At 34.9% G+C, this 21,484-nt stretch overlaps 1 protein-coding gene across 6 annotated transcripts in view; it reads right to left on the reverse strand.

Moving 5' to 3' along the window:
- Positions 1-1,569: 1,569 nt before the first annotated feature.
- The window catches only part of LOC124357504 (brain tumor protein), a 279,318-nt gene continuing 259,403 nt past the window's right edge, over positions 1,570-21,484 (reverse strand). For 5 of the 6 annotated variants that reach the window (XM_046809366.1, XM_046809365.1, XM_046809363.1 and 2 more), the window contains one exon: positions 1,570-5,624. In XM_046809366.1, coding sequence (XP_046665322.1) covers positions 3,089-5,605 — 2,517 coding nt within the window. In that variant the 5' untranslated portion in view covers positions 5,606-5,624 and the 3' untranslated portion in view covers positions 1,570-3,088. Of the gene's footprint in view, positions 5,625-12,409; positions 12,535-21,484 lie in introns of those variants that run through there. The other variant, XM_046809364.1, reaches the window with a different exon arrangement.

The following is a 21,484-nucleotide window of genomic DNA, read 5'->3' on the forward strand; positions in this document are numbered from 1 at the left end:
TTTCTAAAGTCACCTCCGAACAGAGGAAACAAACTACAGTACCAACAAACATTATGTATATAGAACCCTCGTCAAACCGAGGGGAACATGCAACAATGTATTTGTTTGTTCACATGGCGCAACACGGGACTACTGAGTAAATCTAACAACTCCAAACTGTCAATTTTTGTCATTATAACCTCAACAAATAGGACTCCTTTTACCATAAAAAATATTTGTTACGGTCAAAAACACTCTTAATCTAGAATCGTAACAGGCTACACACTGAGTACAAAGTCCCTAATGACAGCTTAATTTTAGTATTAAAATTGGACCTTACCACATAATAACTATGCTACAAGCACAAAAGCCAACATTAGGAGAACTAGAGTACATCGTGTTCCCTAGCGTAATTGACATGGAATCTGGCTGGCGTTAGTTAGAACTACAGAGTCTTGATATGATGGGAGCATCTCACCATTTGTGTTACATGACAATTTTCAATGCTTTTATTGATCATCATTTCATTCTGTTGGGGTTAAAACTATTGATTCGGCTTTTTTAAGACCTCGGTCTGACGCAAATGATGAGAGTCTCACGTAGAAGTCACAACACAGTGGGAAGAGGGCAACAGAATGGACAATATCCTGTAGTAGAGTGAAGATGGGCAGCTACGAGGACACTGGTGTTCCAAACCCGAAGCAGTACAATATTGTATTGTGCGTAATACAACAATATGCAACAAAATATTCTACAACAAATATATGTTAAGTCTATTATTTGCTTGATTGATAAATAATTATCGAAAAAGCAGCATCACATTACCAATTCACAACTGGAGTCAACATTACGGTGGTGGGGAATGCAGTAGAGAAGGTCTGAAGTATATACACTGATCAGCCACAAGAGCAAGAACTGGATTATACATAAATTTCAGGAGGACTCCAGGTGGAATTGTGTATTCTACAAAAGTAAACATAAACTAAACTAACATCAACACATCTGCTAAGCAATCACTATCCAAAGTATTAAAACGTGAAAAAATAAACTCTTTCAATGAGAAGGGTACAAACATGTTAAAATCTCGATCGCAACGAATATAACACCAGTCGTCAAAACACTACAAGGTAGTTCAAAAACGGCGACTCTAACCTCAATATTTTCCAAAGACTAATACTAAAAGCATTAAGTTATGTATATGTTGTGCCCAAAAGAGTAATAAAATAGTTTATATGTATAAAAAGTTTGCCCTGTATTTTAGAGTTTTATTTAGCTAGAGGTAAAATGTGAAATTACTTGGAATTTGTGAAAACTTTGTTAAAAGAGTTCATCTTATTGTCTAAAGGATAACTAATTGGATAATAAAAATGAGATGCGTTTTGAGTTTTGAAAGCGTAAGGCAAATACTTGCATTACCATCACAGTGACAACTGTCCGAAGGCATTCCAAAAACAAAATTTTGCAAACTTAAACGAATTCTTAACAAACAAAAATGACTAGACTTACTTAAGAGTTAAGGAAGGTAATGTTAGTGAGGAGTCAGATAGACTAGCTTATGTTAGTTGAATTGGGAGAAAAAATGAAACTAAATTGAAAAAAGTAATCATATATTAAAAACTGAAACATCTTACAACAAAATAATAACTTGAAAACAAAATCTGAAGTTGCATAATAATAATAATAATTTATGTTTGCTAACACAAAACATGAAACAAGAACTATGATATATAAAAACACTTTAAATGCAATATCGCCAAATGGTATTTTTGGCCTCGATCCTTATGAAAATACATAAATAACATTTTAAGAGCTTTGGGGATCAACTCTTCATGAACTAAAAACAACATTCGTGTCTGTACTTCTATCGTAATGAGACCAACAAAGTAAGTATTTATATAACAGAATAGGTCTTTTGAGTAACAAAGAAAGAACAAACCAAGATGGCACAAGGCAAATCCAAGGCTAAAATTTGGCGTCAAGTCATACAAAAATAACATTATTAACAGTTAAAAGAAACTCAAGTTTCCACTACGATTGCAATAACTCGAATACTGATCCGTACATCTTAACTAAACTAAATCAAATTAAAAGTGTAGTTACAATATTGTGAACTGACAAAAATTCAAACAACAATAAACAAACACAAATTCTTTCTGTAATAACTACATATAGTGCCTATCTGACATCCTCTTTGCAAAAAAACCCTTAACTAGTATCGATAAATAGAAATAACAACAAAGGAAATAATGAACTAAAGATAAAATACTTATTACAGAAAAAACATAGTATAAAATTTGTTCCTTGGAAAAAAAAACGGTCGGGAAAGCCTCCCTGCAGACATCGCAACTAACTTGTGACTAGGGTGCGTGTTCCGCTCAACAATTGTTGGTGTCGCCGGGCATTTAACAAAGGGGACAGTTTAACAAAGAATAGGAAAACATACAAACACACACAATCGTGATGTATTAAAACTATCATTGCTTATCTTTTGTAATAAAACTAAACAAATTAAGAAAACGAGACAATTTGTGATTTCAACCTCACGTATTAAAACTATACTTATATACTAAAAACTATAATGATTAAAATGCAGTCCTTCGGTTTCCCTCACAGTCTGGTAATAGCACGAGTTAGCACACGTGTAAAAAATATGTAAAATGATTTTGGAAAAGAGTATCTTCTTATCTCTACCAGGAACAGCGAGACGAACTTCACCTCTCTGTATCCAGCCTTATCACTAATCAAAACAAATATGCCTCGTTAAGAAACGGTTAAAACAATTAGTTGATTACATTACGAAGTGCCTTAAAGTTATTTGGTCACAGGAAACAACAGTTGTTCGGTATGTACAACAACAATAGTCAGTCAGCCGACTGACAAGAAACAACCGCGTCACCAGCACGGAATGTCTTACAACCCAACAAGTACAAAACTAGTTACAATAAATTATTATCATGGGAAGAGAAGTTTTGGTTGTATAGAAAGATCAAACAATTTGCGACTTGTAAACATAACCAACATGGGAACATTAACAGTGAGTACCATTCCCGGATCAATAAATGCATAAACAACGTGGTAGGAATGGTTTCGATGATAGATATGTAACTGTTCACAGACCGATTGGTGGTACCTGGACGTAGCGATAGATATACAGTCGGTAGTCTTTGCTGGCGAGCACAACCGAGCCATCGTCCATTAGAGCAACATCAAAGCACTGAGCATGTTTCACCTTGGATTCCAAGGCAGATACTAGTTGTCCATCTTGAGTGAATATGGTCAGATTGAAGTTGTTGTGATTATCTGCAATCAAGATTTCTCCAGCGTTATTGATGCCAACCCCTATTGGGTAGTTGGTAACACCTTCACTGCCTATCTGCCGAAGAAAGACACCTTCATAGTTGAAAACCTTCACACAGTGAGCTCTATTGTCGCTGATGAATATTTCCTGCTTGTCATTGACTACAACGCCATTAGGGAACTCAAGATGTTTGGAGCAGCCAAATTTCTGCAATACATTGCCCGCTTGATCAAATATAATGACACGCATCACTTTGCATTCAACAACGACAATACGTCCTTTATTATCCACTGTAACACCACGTGGATGTTGTAGTATATTTGCTCCAAATTTGCGCACAAACTGACCATACTGATTGTAAATTTGGATTTGATGTGTTGGAGACCGTTCTGTGACAATAATATCACCTGAAGTCTTCACAACGGCAACACGGTTTGGGTACAAGAGTTGGCCATCTCGCTTTCCACATTCACCAAACTGAAACTTGAAACGGCCTTCCTTGTCGAAGATTTGAATGCGATGATTATTGGTATCTGCAACTATAATGTCATTCTGAGCATTCACTGCAACTCCACTGGGCTCAGTAAACTGGCCTTCAAGAACTCCAAACTCACCAAACTTGCAGTGGTATATCATTTTCTGCCGTTTTATTTGAGACTTTGGTGGGAAGATAGAAGTAGACGACAAGAATTTGGTGCTGAGATCAAGCATAGTTTCACCCTGACTTCCAAGAGAAAGAGTATTCATATATTCATTTCCTCCATTTTGGAAAATGTCACTACCACCACTTGACCATTTCTCATACGGGTTAATTCCATTCAAGCCCAAGTCACTTATTGATGTTGAGAAAGGTCCTAAACTGTTGGCACTGCTGAATCTTTTGGAGATTATGTTTGATTCATACTGAGACGTAGAGCTGGGTGTAGATAAACCATTTGAGTAAGGTCGTTGTTCTAGGACACCATTGAGAGTACCATTCAAAGTTGTTCCATTTACAGTATGTAGAGATCCACCATTCATACATCCATTCACAGGGGAGGATCCGTTTATGTGAACTGAACCATTTGTAGGTCTTGCAATGGGAGGCTGCTTACTTGTACCAATGACTTCTGCACTCGATCTCACATACCCAAAAGTGTTCCTTACACCAACTTGGATAGCCTGATAGTTAGACACAAATTCAAGATCAAACGCTTGCTGTACAGATGTATCAGGAGTATAACAAGTCAAAGCTTGCAATCTCGAGTCCATAAATTTTTTGAACAGTAGACATTCACTTATGCTTGAACACTTTACTAAACGTTCAATAAATTCACAAACTTGATAGATCTTTTCAATAGTATCTTGAGCCTTTTGTCCAACTACATTCAATCCCATCTGCTTAGCACTGAATACACTCTCCAACTCCTTCAGCAAATCTTGTTTGCGCTCTTCCAGCATAGATCGATAAAATTGAAAAGTCTCATTTATTTCATTTTGAGCTTTATGGTACTGAACCTGAAGTCTCTGAGAGGAATGCTCGAGGGTTTTCATTAAGTTGCGCAGATCTGTAGCTTTATTCTTACCTTCTTGAACAGCTTGTGTCATGAGTTCAATTTGTTTTGGCCCTGCTTCAGAAATGTATTCGCAATCGTGTGTCGGGCTCTGGTGATCAAAGAGAGTGCACTCTTTGCAAACGGGAACATTGCAACTTCTGCAGAAGTACTTCAAGATGGTCGTCTTGTGACGAGGACAGTATTGTTCCTTTTCACCATTATTAAGTCCGAGACCGGTCTTCAGGTCTTCCTTCTCTCCACTTTCCTGTGACAAGGAGTGGACACGATGCCCTTCGAAACAATGCATGAACTGATGCGCCATAGTACAGTTGTCGCAAAGAAAACTCTTACAATCGACACAACGGGAGACAGCGTAGGATGTCCGACTCTTGCAACTAGTACAGTAACCGCTTGTGTTCTGACTCTCGATGATATTGGTGACAACAAAGTCCGTTGGGAGATCAGCGATGCCTCTGGGGCTCAAAATACTCTCGTGGTGACAACGAGGACACTCTATTTTGTTGGGATGTTCCTGCTTGCACTCCAGACAATCCTTGCAAAAGCTGTGTAAACAATGTAGGACTTTTGGGTTGGTGTAAATGTCATTGCATATAAAACACTTAGTGGGGAACTGGTTGCCGTTGCCACTGAAGCTGCTGCTGCTAACAGAAGCTGTGGGCGATGCTGTGGTGGGGGAGTTGCTGAGCGAGTGGTAGGGTTCGTTCTGGTCAATTAATGATCCAATAGAGTTAGCTCCAGTTATAGAGTCTATAGATGGAGTAGGAGAGGCCATCTTCAGTCCAACGTCATCCCTGCAACACATAACAAACCTTTTTAAACTACTATAAACTTATACGAGTTACAGTAGCAAGTAAACAAATTTAAAAGATCAAAATTCTTAGAAGCTAATCATTTCACTTCATATTTCTAACCATTTCAATTTATATCTAGACACCAGACTAAGATTGCCAGCAACACAAATGGAGATGAACAGAGGATTGACAACACTAGAGCCTACTTCTTCTGCATTTTTTGTGGTCATCTTGTTCCATCAAGTCAATCTGAATAAACTTAATGATATGAATAAAGTTGGCTTCACCATAAAAAATAATAGGATTTTCAATCAATCATTGAAAACTTCTTTTTATGTATAGGCATTCTTATTGTTTAATTAAGAAATACTATTTTAAATTAAATAAGAACACATTAATTTGATTTGTTTCCCTTAAATAAAGAACCGCTATTGAAACTATATACTTTGCAGTCATTCTTGACACTAATAAATGAGCTGAGTTGTCGAGCAAGCGCTTAGGCAACAATCTCCCCTCTCTCTCTCTCTGTCCCTCTGCCATCTAAATAAAGTGGTGGGTATTTCCCAAGACAAAAACACATCTAAGCAGCATTATGATACATCACTGAAGATTGATAGCTTGCAGCTTCTGCTTAATGGATGATGGAAGATTCCCCTAAATTTGAGAAAAGTGGAATGTTAATTTAATTCCTTACGTAGGTGTGTATAGCCATAGCCTACTTATTCATTCTGTACAATCAAACATTGCTCTTACTTCTTTTTATGTAGTTTCTTTCATTAAAGAAATTTAATACTATAAATTAATGTAAAATATGTTCTAAATTATGTTTACATAATTAACTTATATTTCCTACTTTGATTCTTCACTCAGTTAACAATAATGTGTTCAGCCTATACTTGTAAATGGGAGTAATAGTTAGGAAATAACGAGTTTTTATAAAATTCAAAGAGCATGCATCTCCTTAGTGAATGTAATGTGTAGTTCGATATTCCTAAATATGATGAAAGAATATATTTAATTATAAATAGTGTTGATCTGTAGAATATCAGTGACAAATTTTAAAACTTAATGTGCTCTTGTACTAACTAAAAAGTGTTTACTAAATTGAGTATGTTTTAATTCAAATTGTGTTGCAGAAAAGAGCAATAAGGTGCACTTATACTAGATGTATATGTAGGCTACTAGAAAATTAAGTAAATAATTTATAAGGTTCAAAATTTACAAAGGTTTCATTTTCACAAACCAATCAAATTCTTACACCAAAAGCGCATTTGGTGTAATCTTACTAAGCCAGATGCATTACCACAATCAACTGACAATGAATTGCCTAATGTACCAATAGAAACTAGTGGAAGTGTGAACAAGAAGTCCAGGAGTTATCTTTTAGGAAATAATGAAATTTAATGTAACTAAACCATTGTCTGAACCACTGAAGACTAAAGAAGGAATTCTCATTCAGAGGTTTTGTACTGAAAACCAAATATAAAAACAGACTCTTCCTATAAAATCATCGTACTTCTTTCATGGTAGTTTAGTAATATTCACTAGATAGCATTGCAATGCACTTTGTAGTGTCCAAAAACTTGAAATGGTTATTTTCACAATATAGACTAAGAATTATACATGTTTTTTAGAAAAAAGGTAGTGTATTCTAAATAATTTGTAAGTGATACGTACAAATATTGGAAATATGTGATTTTTATTACTGTCGGAATTTATTATGTATATATGGTGACCTAATAAAAAAAATAAAGTATATCCATTTGGATACAAAGTCAGATCGACATAAACTGAGTGGACTAGTTGTTGCTTACTGATTTGTTTGTTGGCAAATGATAGATTCAATTAATTAGTTGGTGGAGTAGTTGCAAGTTGAAGCTGGAGTGGAGAGTTGTATGTGTGAGTGAGAGGAAGTAGAGGACATAGGGATAAGGGGGAGGGGAATGGACACTATGTATTTAAATACAAAGTGATCCCTCTCAAGTCTGTACCACTCTCTCCTCTACCCACCACCCAAGCTTGTACTTCACTTTCAGCATATTGACCCTATCTCCGCTCCTAGTTACCTCTTGTTGTCCAGTTTAATATAGTTTTGTTTTTGTACAAATATGTTTTATGTATGTACTAAGTTGAGCTAAAATATGATAGTTAATTTCATTATATTTTTCATTTCATATTTTAAATCCTTTTGATACCCTCTCAGTTTGATTCCCATAAAAAATAACAAGGTACCCATCGATTTCTTTCTTAGATGACATTTCACTATCAATTTAAGAAATAACAGGCTGTGTGCTTGTACAATGCAAATTGGCTCTGGCTTTAAGACTAAAAAAGCTATGTAACTAATTCAAGATTTTTTGCAATCGTATATTATAAACAAAATACAGCTTTTAAGTCGAAACACGGATTTCTAAGAGGAGATTATTGTGATACTTCAGCTTCCAAGTGGCACACTGTCCAGTATTAGGCTGTGTAAACAGTTACCTTCAGGGAATTTCAACAAATAAAAAAGGATTTATTGGGAAATGCACGAGGTAAAAATTAAGAAAATAAAACTAAAAGGCAATTGTACTAAACTGAACAAGATGGTGCCAAGTTCACTCTCCAAAACTGTAATCCTTTTTTGATTGTTAACAGCTCTCCATCTTTAAACTTGGAAGCTTACCGAGAGTGAAGATATAAATTAAAAGTGTAGTGGAGTGAGCGGGAGAGGAAGGGTGAGCAGTTGTTTGAAAAGGCGATATTAGCCATTGTTTTATTGAAGTCTCAATGTGCTGTGTGGGCTGAAGGGATTTTTAACTGTAAGCTGGAGCTGAGGGCAATTTCATACTGAACTTTCCTTTTAGAATCGACTAGAACCTGTTGCTTGAATACAAAAATTACAAATATGTTTTATTTGTGAAAAAAGTTTAAACAAACTTAATTCTGAAAAATATGTTGATAAATTTTAAAATACTGAAAGAACCTTTACAATGAAATTTGACCATACACGACTTATGGTGTATTAAAAAAATAGCACTAACTTAGATATATGAAAATTCTAAATGCGTTTAAGAAGTATCAACAATTGCTTATGGCAAATAACGTACCAAAATTGGCATCCTTATGTGTATCAATCCCAAAAAAAAAAACCAAAATTGTCATATTATCATTTATTTAACTATGTAGTTCTATTGCATAATATATTGTATTTGGCTTTAATCCTTGTATATTTAAACTTATTTAATGAAACAAACTAAATGTATGCACATATGGAAGTTCTTGTTTCTACATAAAAGGCCTCACCTAATAGCATCTCTCAATGTTATTCTTGTCCAAGATGATCAATAGTATTCAAAGTAATTGCAACTGTAAAGTCATCAAAATAAGATAGTTTTCTATTCATTAATTATTATTCATGCAAGTTTTCCTTTATTAAGTAGATTAGTTGTACTTAATAACTTATGAATTGAACATGATTTATAATCATCTATCCTTACTAGAGAAAGCCATACAAATTAGAAATAATAAGAATTAATATATTACATTTCAATGTTATATTTAAATACAAAAACTACCAAATAAAACTCCCTAAGTATACCTAAGATTTTTGTATACTTATATAAAAATCTTTCAAATCGGGTTTATGTTTTCAATTCAATTCCGTTTGGTATTTTTTACTGACATTATTTTTTATTCAGTTAACTTACTCAGAAACGTCTTTAAAATTACCGTACTTGAAAAATAATGTAAAACTGTAAAAAAAGGCGGAAATAGTAAAATCTGCCATTCTGAAAACGTCTAAGACTCCAGGCAACATCCATATTGGCGGGAACAAAACAGAACACTACTATGACGCGAGAATGGTACAGAGCTAGAAATAACTCCGTGGCGCGGCAAACCATCTCGTAGTCACGTTTACATTAATTATTTTGCTTTTTAATCTGATGTTCAAAATAGAAATAAAGTTGTTTCTAGATCTGTAATTAATATAATGTATACTTTATAGTTGGAATTTAAAACAATCTGATTTCTACGAATTGTCTTGGACTTGGAATACACCAAAAAAACAACGTAACAAATTGTACAACAATTAAATTTAAATTTAATACCGTACCCTATTTCTAGCATTCAGTTGACTCTTTAGATGTATAATGATTATTATTATAAACATTTCATTCTTACTAGAGAATAGTCATCTGATCTCGTTCCTAGTTATCATTAAACGAAAAACTAAATAATTGATCATTAACGAATAATTAATTACTAAATTTATATGATTAATTTTACGAAGCTGTTGAAATAAATTGAATTATTGAATAGGAATATTGCATATATCTCATCATGGTTTTCCGTTTGAGAACAAATAAACTGGAACTAAAATTAGTTTGCAGGCCAAACAGGCCCGGTGAGCGCTCCCCAACTACGGCAGACGGCTCGACATTCGCGCCAACTCGCTCCCCTAATTCAACCACCTCTGTCCCGTAAAACGGGTGTACTGCTGCATTTTGGTATCGATCCGTCTGGGGGAGCAATTTTTGATTAGATTGTCGAAGGGTGGCCGGCCATGTTGGCTCCCTCGCGTCGCTATGGCAACCCCTCTCTCCGGTTACGTTGTCAGTAGAGAACAGCTACAGCACCACACTAGATATTCCTTTGTTTTCATACCTCTTTTGTTTTAATCTTTCTTTGTTATCCTCTTTTAATCTGCCTTTGTCTCCGAGCCGTTTATCCATTCCAGTGTGCTGGCCTACTTAACGCCTTTTTCCCCGCTTACCTTGTTTCCTCATTACGATTTGTCGCACTACGCTTGGCCCTCAACCCGTTCACTTGGCAACCTCCAACATCTTGTAGCTTATACGCACTAAACTTGTCATTTTAGGCGTGGACAACTTTTACACACATCACATTGTAAATTTTAGTGTAATCAATTAGAAAGAAATAATGAAACATGTAATTTGTTTAGAAATATTTTTTAATACTTCAGTTTCATAACTTTAAAATATATTCCCTTAACGACCGGAATTTTGGATGTCATTGCTTATAAAATTTCTAATCTAAAACTAGTCTTTGTTTACAGAATGAAATGGAAAAGACTAAATCTCAGTACCACATTAAAAAGCCTAGTAAAAATTGTTTTCAAGCTTTACTTATTGTAGTATCACTAGTATAAAGAAATACAACATTTTCCAATATAATTTTTTATTTTGTGCAAGGCCTTTTTGAATCAAAGATTATTGAAGTGCCTGATGATGGAATCTTTGATTTCGAAAGGCCTTGCACAAAATAAAAAATTATATTGGAAAATGTTGTATTCCTTTATACTAGTGATACTACAATAAACCGTTTTTCCAATGCTCCAAGATTCTACATTTACTTATTGTGTTACGTATTATAAAAATAATATTACAACTACGATAAGTTTTTTTGTTCATACATTTTTTCATAAAACTAAAGAGGATAGCAAATATAACAGAATTTTCCTAAAAATTATGAAACTTGCATATGATACGTTGACAAATACAAGTTGTAAATCAGAGTATACCCCTAATACTCCTATGATGCACTCCATCAAAATAATTTGTTTCCTTTCGACAACTTACACTGTTTCCAATTGAAAAGAAATCAGAAAAATTTGTGTATAAAGACCTTGTACATGAAGCTATAAAACTTGGGTGAGTTAAGTAACACTTGGGTTAAGGCACTTTACTTTTTTTCCAGGGTATTTAAAATAAACTAAATTATGATAAATATATAATTATTTCAGCTCAGTATTTCAGTTTTCAAATCTTATATATGATGAACAACACACTTGAATACATACACACAAACCAGACCTGGAGTTTCTGGTTATGAAATAAAATGAAACCACTAGCACTAAAACATCACTAGTTAAACACTAGTTTTCAACAAAATTATAAACAAACTAATCATGTTTTATAAAAAAACTCAATATGTCAGTATTGTAATTATATGCATATAATTTACGTTTTAATAAAGATTAACGTAATTTAATTTCACTTAACATGTTGCTCATTAACTCATAAAAAGTACTATGTGGAGTACTTAGATTAATAGAGGCTATCCGCGAATTTAATAAGTTGACTGTTATTTTTAACTGATCATTTAGATAATAGTAGATTATAAAAAAAATTTCACACAATGTAGAGCATGACTAGGCCTACATTACTACAAAAAATATTTAAAATACTTTCTTAATCTAAATACTTCAAATTTAGATTAGGATTATTCAGTTTTCTTAAATTTACATAGCCTATTAAACAAATAAAAATATTAAGATTTATTATAGCCGTTACAATAATGTAAAGATAATCTACATATTTATTCTAAAATAGTAAAAGTTTTATTAATGTTGATTTGTTATGGTAATTTTACTTTAGTATTGTTTACACTCATAATAAAACTATAATCACAGTTTTAATTCGTAAGAAATTATTACATGTTCTAGAAGCATATTAAAAAAGGTGCATCATTACAATTGATTGGACATGTCTAAAAGTAGTTCAGATTTATCTTCTTGGAAAAATTAGATGAATAAACATCAACTAATTAATTCGAATGAATAATATGTTGCTGTACAAAATTTGCAAACATAACTATAAAGTTTGGAGGGCTACAAATAACAAATACCGAATAACAACGTAACAGGCAACCTAACCTAAAATTGCCGGTCTACTCAATATATAGTAATATGGGTCAAGACCCTTGAATTCATTATCTAGCTTCATGTCGAATAATAGAATACAAAAATAAAATACCTATGAAAAGTGTTGTAAGCCGTTTACCTCATTTTGAAGAGCGAGGGTTAAAAAACACCACACTATAAAAAGAAAGAACGTACACAAACACATAGGATGAAACACTGGACAGAACTGGGCGCACGTGCGCCGGTCCGCCCGGTTCGCGCGGTAAGCAAGAAAATGGAGGGGGGAGAACCGCCATCAGCGCTACCTAGTGACGGTATACTGAAACACGTTGACGTCGTCATCGCTTCTGCGACTAAAGCAAGACTGTTGCGCTTTTGGTGCTTGTGTAGTGAGGTTAGTGACTCGGGACGTAGTCTAGCGACAGACTAATGGCAAATCGATAAACAAATATTCCGTTCACTTCATACATTTTAACGAACTCTTTATTTTCCCGCTGCTTTACATTCGTCAATACATTTCATCACCATTCGTTAGGTAATCACATCGCATATGCTTATAAAAATGGGAGTCAGACCATTGTCATAGTTATATAATCGACTGTATTTTCATGTGTATATTAACAAACATAGGCCATAAGTAGGCCTAGTTATTTTTAAAATGCGTTACCTAAACGACCAGAAACGTGGCAACCATATCTTTTCATCACACTAGGTGAAAGGGGAATTTTTACCATTTTAAAACCAACCAATTTCATTTCGAGCTAAAATTTCAGTCAGAATTATACCCATTAGTTTACTGTTGGTATAGTATTTAACTGTAAAATAAATCTACAAATGCAAGTAAATTCGCAACATCACATATTGAGCGATTTAGAAATAGCGTTATCTAGTAAAAGTCTACGGGGTGTATGTAAAATGTTTTTGTTTCGTTTTTTCATTATTTATTTACACATTGCCTTAGGCCTAAAGAAATGTTGAACATTGTTTGAGATTTTGCTCACTAGAGGTTGATTGTTATGGATTTCGACTACGTCAAATATTTGTACTGTATTGTTTATTACATTATTTACCATTATATTCCAATAACTAATGTGTTTATCGATCTCGAACAATGTTTTAGTCGAATTCAATCGGCTCCCAATATCTCTATAAAAGTTTATTACTAGCTATATCGTAACCAGTGCTAAACTCCCAACTTATTACTCTACCTTCTCCTTCTCTCCAAATAGCCTGAGGCAAGTGCCGCTTTTATAGGACACATTTTACTTTATCGCCTCTCAAAATATGTCGCCCAGAGCACGGCGGAGTTTATACACGATAACGTTTCCGACACACTCGATATGAGCTGAGTTATATTCTTTGACATAATTCTGTAATACACAACACTGGCACCCACTAAAACACCAATTAATTGTATTGTGGTCTACATCAATGTTCCGTGTCGTTAGTACAAGGTCAGCCATAATGTTGTTTGACGTAAAATATTAGTTTTGTTCTGAATAGAATCACACTCGAAAGTCACATAAACACTTAGTAATATTTCAACAGCACTTAACTTCAAACTAAAGGTAAAATTAGAGAATATAATTATCCTCAAAGAGCTGATTCCCAATGATTTCCTACAGGTTTTTCTCGTTTAAAACCCAAAATAAATACATATTTACAATTAATTGCTTCATAAAGCTCAAAATTAACCTACAGAACCGAGCAGTGGGATTTTAATATTTCAATTTGAAGAAGACAAATTATTATTTATATTCTAATACTGTTTCGATGAGTCGTGTGGGAAATAAAACAATTAGACCACTTAAACGTGTGCATTAAAAATTTTCTACTATTTTATGGGCATACGTAGAGTTAATATATTAAATTTATCACACTGAGTTCAACATTTTAAATAATTGCATTAATTTTGTATTATGCAAGAATGTTATGATAAAGTAAACCTTTAATGTAAAATCGTAAATAAAAGACCTATAAAATGGCAATATCTATTGCCGATCATATTTAGACCACTAACTTTAAAATGGTTTATAACTCAATATCAATGTGAAACTGTTATTTTTTGATGCTTCATAAGAATACGTACCCAATATACTCTAGACATAAGATGTTGTAGGACACACAAATCTTATTATCTTCCATTATGATAAGACAGATGTCAGTTTATCGAGTGTAGTAACAACTGGCTGACAAGCCTGCAGCCTAGCAACCGTTCAATATCTATAATATAAGCAGTTCTTTATATTGCTACATGTATTCCACAAGTCGTTATAAACTAGAAACATCCTCCGCTGTCATTGTCAAGAGGAACAGCTTGTCATGATTTCCCTGTCAACTGTAGTTTGAGTTGAGTTGTCAATATCAGTGGCGGTGACAACTGACAAGCCTGCAGTCAGCTGATCGGATGGTAACGTCACTGTTGCCTAGCAACCGTCCAACAGTCTCTAATACATGTATCCATGTCGCTATAAGCTTAATTGCCATGGTTCATTGAATCGCTTGCCCTCTTTCTCTCCAGTGCTCCCCGTGTTTATTCGCCGATTGTCGATTATACTATATAAAATAATTATCCAGCTCTCATCCCGTTTAGTTCAATGCTGTGCTTTGTAATTATGTTAACACGTGAACGAATATAAAATGACAATCAATCCACCTGTTGACTTTGTAGTTGAATAGATTATGAATACAGCACACATGACTCTTTTAACTATGTTAACGTTCATTACTGATGGAGTTTTAGTATTTTATTAGTGCATATATAATAATAAACTTTATTATATTTCTAAAAGGCAATGCGACAATAGAAAAGCAAGAAGGATATCTGTACTTTTAGTTATAGTTAAATATAAAACTACGACAGAAAACTTATAGAAACAAAGAAATGTTTACATTTTATTTGATTTTGTTTCAAATATATAGAGACCGAGTTAGGAGGAATAATTTAATAAACACGACTAAACTAACGATTTGAACAGCAAAGCTCGCAGTTAAAATGAATGTTCGTAGCAAGTTGAGGATTATTTAGATACTTTTTCAACTATGTCATTTGGAAAACTATATTTTATGAAATGTTTATAGGTGTGTTGTAATTAGTAAATATGAATTTATCAGATAATTGTATAAGCAATTATATAATTCTATACCTTGTTTTACCTTTATTTAAGATAAAACTCTCATACCAAGTCCAACAATCTAGCTTGCTATTTACATACCGGTATACTATGATATAATAACATGTAAATATATTAGTAACAAAGACAGTTATATTGCCGCAAATAAACCAGTGATATCTGTGACGTTATCAAAAACTAAACATCCGCCTAACTTAGAGTGATCCAATCATTTCGCTTTACGATTTCTGTTATCGTTACTACGTTCCGCTCTTGATAACAGCATTAAACTGATAAGGGTAGTAATTATATTTGATTGAAATGTCTCATATTTCCGAACGAAATAGCCATTCTGAAGTCTGCTTGTGCATCAAATAGCTCAGACTGTGAATGCTGATGACTGTGACCAACAGGAACTAAACACGTTTGTTTTCTAAATTTAAAAATACGAGGTTTTTTTCTATTTACAAAAAAAATTCTGAAAATATTTAATTCAAAATTGCATGCTTGAGCTAGTTTAGGCAGGCGAAACGAACAAAACGTTTTCAAATAATGCCGAGTAAAAATGTGATAACGAGATACCTTACCTGCAAAGCATATACTCCATTCCTAAAAGTAAAAGATATCTCAATTTAATTTAAAGATAATTAATTTTAAACATACTTCAGAAGAAACTAATTAATAAGACATGCTTTTTTATGTCCATCAATTAATACACGTGTGACTGTAAATATAACCCATACATTCCCCCATAAACATTACTTGAAAAAGTAAAATTGCTTGGGCACTTCTCCAAGTTCTTCACAGCACTTCGCGAATCGGGCAAGGGATATTCCCTAGGCAACAATACAATTCCAAATAGGAACTGAAAAGAATTTTTGAAAGTAAGACAAACAAGTCTAGATTAATCTGGATATTTTAAGTATTATAACCCAATCTGTACAGTTGATTTTGTTAAGCAAGTAACAAAAAATGTAATTTATAGTCAACAGGGTGAAATTACGTAATCTTAAAAATGACAGTAATATTTTTTAATAAAACGGGAACCAATTAATTCTATCTTCAGTACAATAAAACCTGAGATGAACGTTGTTACTACGACTGAACAATAAAATAATCATAAAACGACGATAAATACAACAAAACAGAATTCACGTTCGTGACAGAGGCAAACGTAAACATAAACGGAAGGGTTTATTTTACTGCCGGTCGCACTCCCGGTACGCCGGTGCCACACGAGTTCGCGTTCGTCCGTCACGCTCGTGTGTTTGCCGGAAACGGCCGAACACGACCGGATATGGCCGAACCTCGAATTACGAAGACGATCACGCTCCACTTGTTCGACAACAAAGAGAAGGTCCCTTGCGAGACTATAAAAAGTCGCCGCAGTGTCTGCTTTGTTTAATTTATTGGGGGAAGACGCTGAATGATTTAAAGACTGGGTAAGCGCCTCGGAATGAAGTGAAGGTTTTCTATCTAAACCCACCACACGCGAGGCATTATTCCTTCTCCACGTCCCTTAAGAATTCACAATTCAAGTAAACCGATTTAGAAAATCCAAAATGTACACCAGGAGTGCACCAAGACTACAAACAATGACAAACATTGCGTGTGAATGTATCGGTTGTCTTGCATCATTTCGAAATCAGATTCCTAGACTCAACACGTAGGATTTTGAACTTCTGCGCTAGCCTGGCCAGGTTGGTTATCAGCAATCGGTTATCCCCTATTTCAGTGCCCTGGTAATGTTGGTGCGGATAACGAAATCATGGCATCGGCAAGTACTAAGTAGTATTGTTAGGATACTCTACAGTTTTGGTCTCGCTGGGACAGTGTCAGACCTCAGACGCCGCATGGGGGGAAGATGGATGGAGCTAACTCCCACCGTAGCTGTGTATGTATAAAGTTCAGCACAAAAGGGATGACCCGTATGTTACCTCAAGAGGTTCCTGGACAGGGTATGAGTTTCACCTGCATCTCCAGAGCGGGATGCGGGACCGGGACCAGGAGCGCTAGAGATGCGGGACTCTACCCCCCGCGGCGCCCTGTGTTGTGTCTGCCACAAAAACTGGCAGAGGGTGCGGGCTATTAGTCCCATCTGGAGACCCAGACTGGCATTCCTCAGTTTTTTGTTAGGGCTGATGGTCTAGGAGGAAGGCAGTCCAGGCCGAGTTGAACATTTCCACTCCACTGTCTACATTCGTTAGACTCGAAATTCGACCAAAATTTAAATCATATCATAATTTGGCTTCGCAGATGAAATATTATATGACTTTTTTTAATACATAGTTTAAAAAATATACACACTGTATATATGAGCACAATCTCGTCTCCTGATGCTGTTTCGACGGGTCCGCGGCATGTAATGTATAACAACAGGTGCAATCGCGGTTATAACGTGATATGTAATATCATATTTAACTAAATGATATTATCGTATTTTTTTGACGAGGTCAAAGTATATTATAAAACCAGAACTAACGTTCAATATTTATAAATATGAAGAATTTGCTTTATTTACGGTATTGGGATTTAGTTCTTAGAACAAATATTTTTAAGTGTTGATTGCACTGTCTAAATAATGTCAAAACCGTAATCTACTACGTTAGATTACATTGTTTGAACGCTAAAACCTCAGTAGTTAGCTCCGTAAGTCTACACACCAAGCATGCACACTGACAACTCCATTTTACTCTAAATAATGCTGGTATTGGTTAATAACCATAACTTCGTCATATGCGATTCAAACACAAATTATATAGAAGCTTCAAAACACAACTATAGAATAAAGGTTGAATCAAGTTTGAAACTCAATATCTAGCCAACACGATTTCAATATTACTGGCTAAAAAAGGGTTATATGGGTTTAGGCGTCAAGTCCTTACCTCGTTTATCGTCAATGACTGTCTGACCGAAAATGCGATGACAGGCGACAATTTACGAGCCGGCGGCAGTCGCGACCTCAAGGCTAACTGGTCCGGCCCAAATCTGGGCACTGGGCTCCAATTGGGTCAATGAATGGAAGCGCCTCTTCTGCCCGAGGATAGAATGAATGGACGGGAGCGGAATGTGTGTGTCACGCGCTCGACATGATTCATGGAAATACACGTTGCAAGTGAACATTTTTAAATTCCACGAACCGTACTCACCGTATGCTGCACACCGCATACCAGGAATTATGAAATTCTTGGACCTTGATGACTGTACCAATAATTATAGTATGATGCGGTATTTTCAACAAATTTTACAAGTGTTTAACCCTTTCACTGCCAAGAGCCGATGTCATCGGCTCTGCAGTTTGATCGTAAAAACGCCGAGAGCCGATGTCATCGGCCCGCGTATGTCTACTCAAAATCGCCGAGGGCCGATGACATCGGCCCACGCCCTTGGACCGAAAATCGCCATGAGCCGATGTCATCGGCTTTTAGTTATAATTTTATTTTTTCGTTACTATAGTGATCACAAGTCATTATTATACATGTGGCGAAAGATAAAAAGGCATTCAATGTGAAAAACACATCAAGTATATAATCTATGACTAGTGTATATTACGGAATACGAACAATGAAACAGGATCTAATCAGCTGTGGCAGACATCAGCTGTTTGACGTTTCTGCCAACCCTTAAACTTAATGGTTTCAGTCTATTGTTGTTTACAGTTTGTACTGTAACCTTTCAAGTTTGCAAGTTTGTTTTATTGTGGCTACTATTTTTGTGCCACAAAAATAAAAGCATAATAATTATTATTATAAAAATAATCTTATTATTATATAAAAATAATATTATTATGCAAAATTACATTATAAAACTCATTTTTACTAGGTATATTTAATTTATTTAGTGTTACTATTATTATTTCAACCTGTTTTATAGGATTTCTTGAAGAGCATTATGTAAAAAAATGTGTGAAACATTTAGTATTTCTTCTATGCCTATATTTAGTAAAAAATGTGTTATTTTAATTAAAGTGCTATACAAAATTTATTTCTAGTTTTTTTTTTACCTGAAATTTGCAGGAAATGTTGTTAACATAATATTCTTCAATAAAACGTATAAACTAATAACAGAAACAATATTAAAAAATATTTTATCTAATTTTAAAAATAAAAATTTACAAAAATTTCAAAGTTAAAAACTAAAAAATTTAGATTAAAAAAACAGTTTTGTTTTATTATTGATTCGAAATATATAGTATTACGGAGACTTTTATTGCCTACAAAACAAAACAAAAATTACGCAGATATCTCAATTTTTGACAGATTTATTGACGTTTTACTAAACCCTTACAATTAGTCACTATCGGCCGCGGCAGTTTTGGGGAGTGACATGCGGTGCAGCGCCGGCGGTTTACGGCACACATCTGCAAACAGCGCGCGGCGTTTTTCGACATGAATCGGCCAAATTACTGTGGCAGCGAAAGGGTTAAACCGTCTTAATCATCTGTCCAATTGAATTTATATTTGAATTTAAAACTACGAAAGGAGTCTAAAAATACGTATTTTTACAGCCAGTAAGAGAAAAATGCTATCTCTAAGCATCGGCGAAGTCAGTACAGAACTTCTTTCAAAGTCCCCTTTAGCCTTAAAGCCTTAAAACGTGGAAGTAAATCAACGACAAAGAAGTTAACGAGATAAGCCAGACAAAGACCATCCTCGGAGTCTGTTTTGCGAACTAACACTCTCAGCCCTTTGTGTTGAGATTAGGAGTGGGGGGAGGGGTGGGGGGAGTTCCAAAAACAGAACTTCACCAACACGCCAGTACAAAACATAACGTAGTCTTGGGTGCACACGTCAAACTTTCCCCCACCCTCGACCGACACCCCTCCCCCACACCTTGGCTCAGGGAATTGTTACAGTTAAAGTCACTTAAGTGACTTCTACGGTACAATCAGTTGTCAGCCTAAAATTGAAGAATATTTACTTGTATGCGCATAGGCAACATCTAATAATAAATTACGTAAAAATGAAGATAACTTCTAAATATTATTGTAAAAGGTGCAATCTGTAACTTGTTAACCTTCCAATGTCAGTTCCGAATCCAATCTCCTGTTGATAATCCTCCACATCAGGCTGTCTGAATGAATATACTCCCACGGTGCACTGGGATAATAGCCAGTAATGGATTGAACTCTGTTGGGAAAGATTACACGGTTTGATATCATTTGTTACCCGAATTTAATACGTATATACACGCTATATAATATAGGTCTAAAACAAACAGAACCTTAATGCTGCAAGTAAAGCGAGTGCGTTGCTCAAGACGAAGACGTGCTCCGCACCGTTTACAGCGCCATTAACCGTTAATCTCCATGGTAATGGGTGCGAGATATGCGGAAATACAATCCAGCCTAACGGGGCCGTTCGGATATAATCATATTGCTGGATAACATGTTAACAGGATCAAATGTGCGCTTATTCATTAAGATTTTTAACTTCATACAACTTTGAATCCCACTGTGTACAAATTAACTTTGCTTACTTTTGTTAATAACGTCAACATAACAACAAAGAGAGAACACATAACCGACCTTCTTGCAGCAAACAAACATACTCTGCGACAGCACGCTTAGCACTTCAGAATGCATGACCCACCAGCGTGAAGTACCACAGTACAGATTTTTTAAATTTAATTTTATTGTTTTAAACTGTTTTGATGTTAAAAACATGCTGAATCACAATTTTAGCTTGATATGTTTAGTATTGTTTGTCCTATAGACACAGAAAACACCATGTGGTTCTTTTCGATAAATGCTCACAAAAATTGTCTTACTATAATTACTACGTTTATGTACTACGGTAGGTTTCAACTTTGTGCAAACATTATTTTAATTGAAATTTTAGTTACATAAAAACTTCAAAGACATCTTATCCTATTAGCCTAATTCTGAAAGAAAAAAAATCTAATCAACTCCGCTTGTCTCATCTTCAGTCAGAACAATCTCAATTTTCTCAGAAACGAATTGTTAATAAAACCTCGTGGCGTATTCGAAGTGGACACGATTTAATGAACTCTTTCAGCTGTTCATCTCTGCTGCTTATTTGGGATTGGAACTGCTTTCATGTCAGGACTGTAGTAGGAAGCCCGCTGCTCCCGATGAAGAC

Source organism: Homalodisca vitripennis, chromosome 3, assembly GCF_021130785.1.
Source record: "Homalodisca vitripennis isolate AUS2020 chromosome 3, UT_GWSS_2.1, whole genome shotgun sequence".
NCBI classification, from domain to species: Eukaryota; Metazoa; Arthropoda; class Insecta; order Hemiptera; family Cicadellidae; genus Homalodisca; species Homalodisca vitripennis.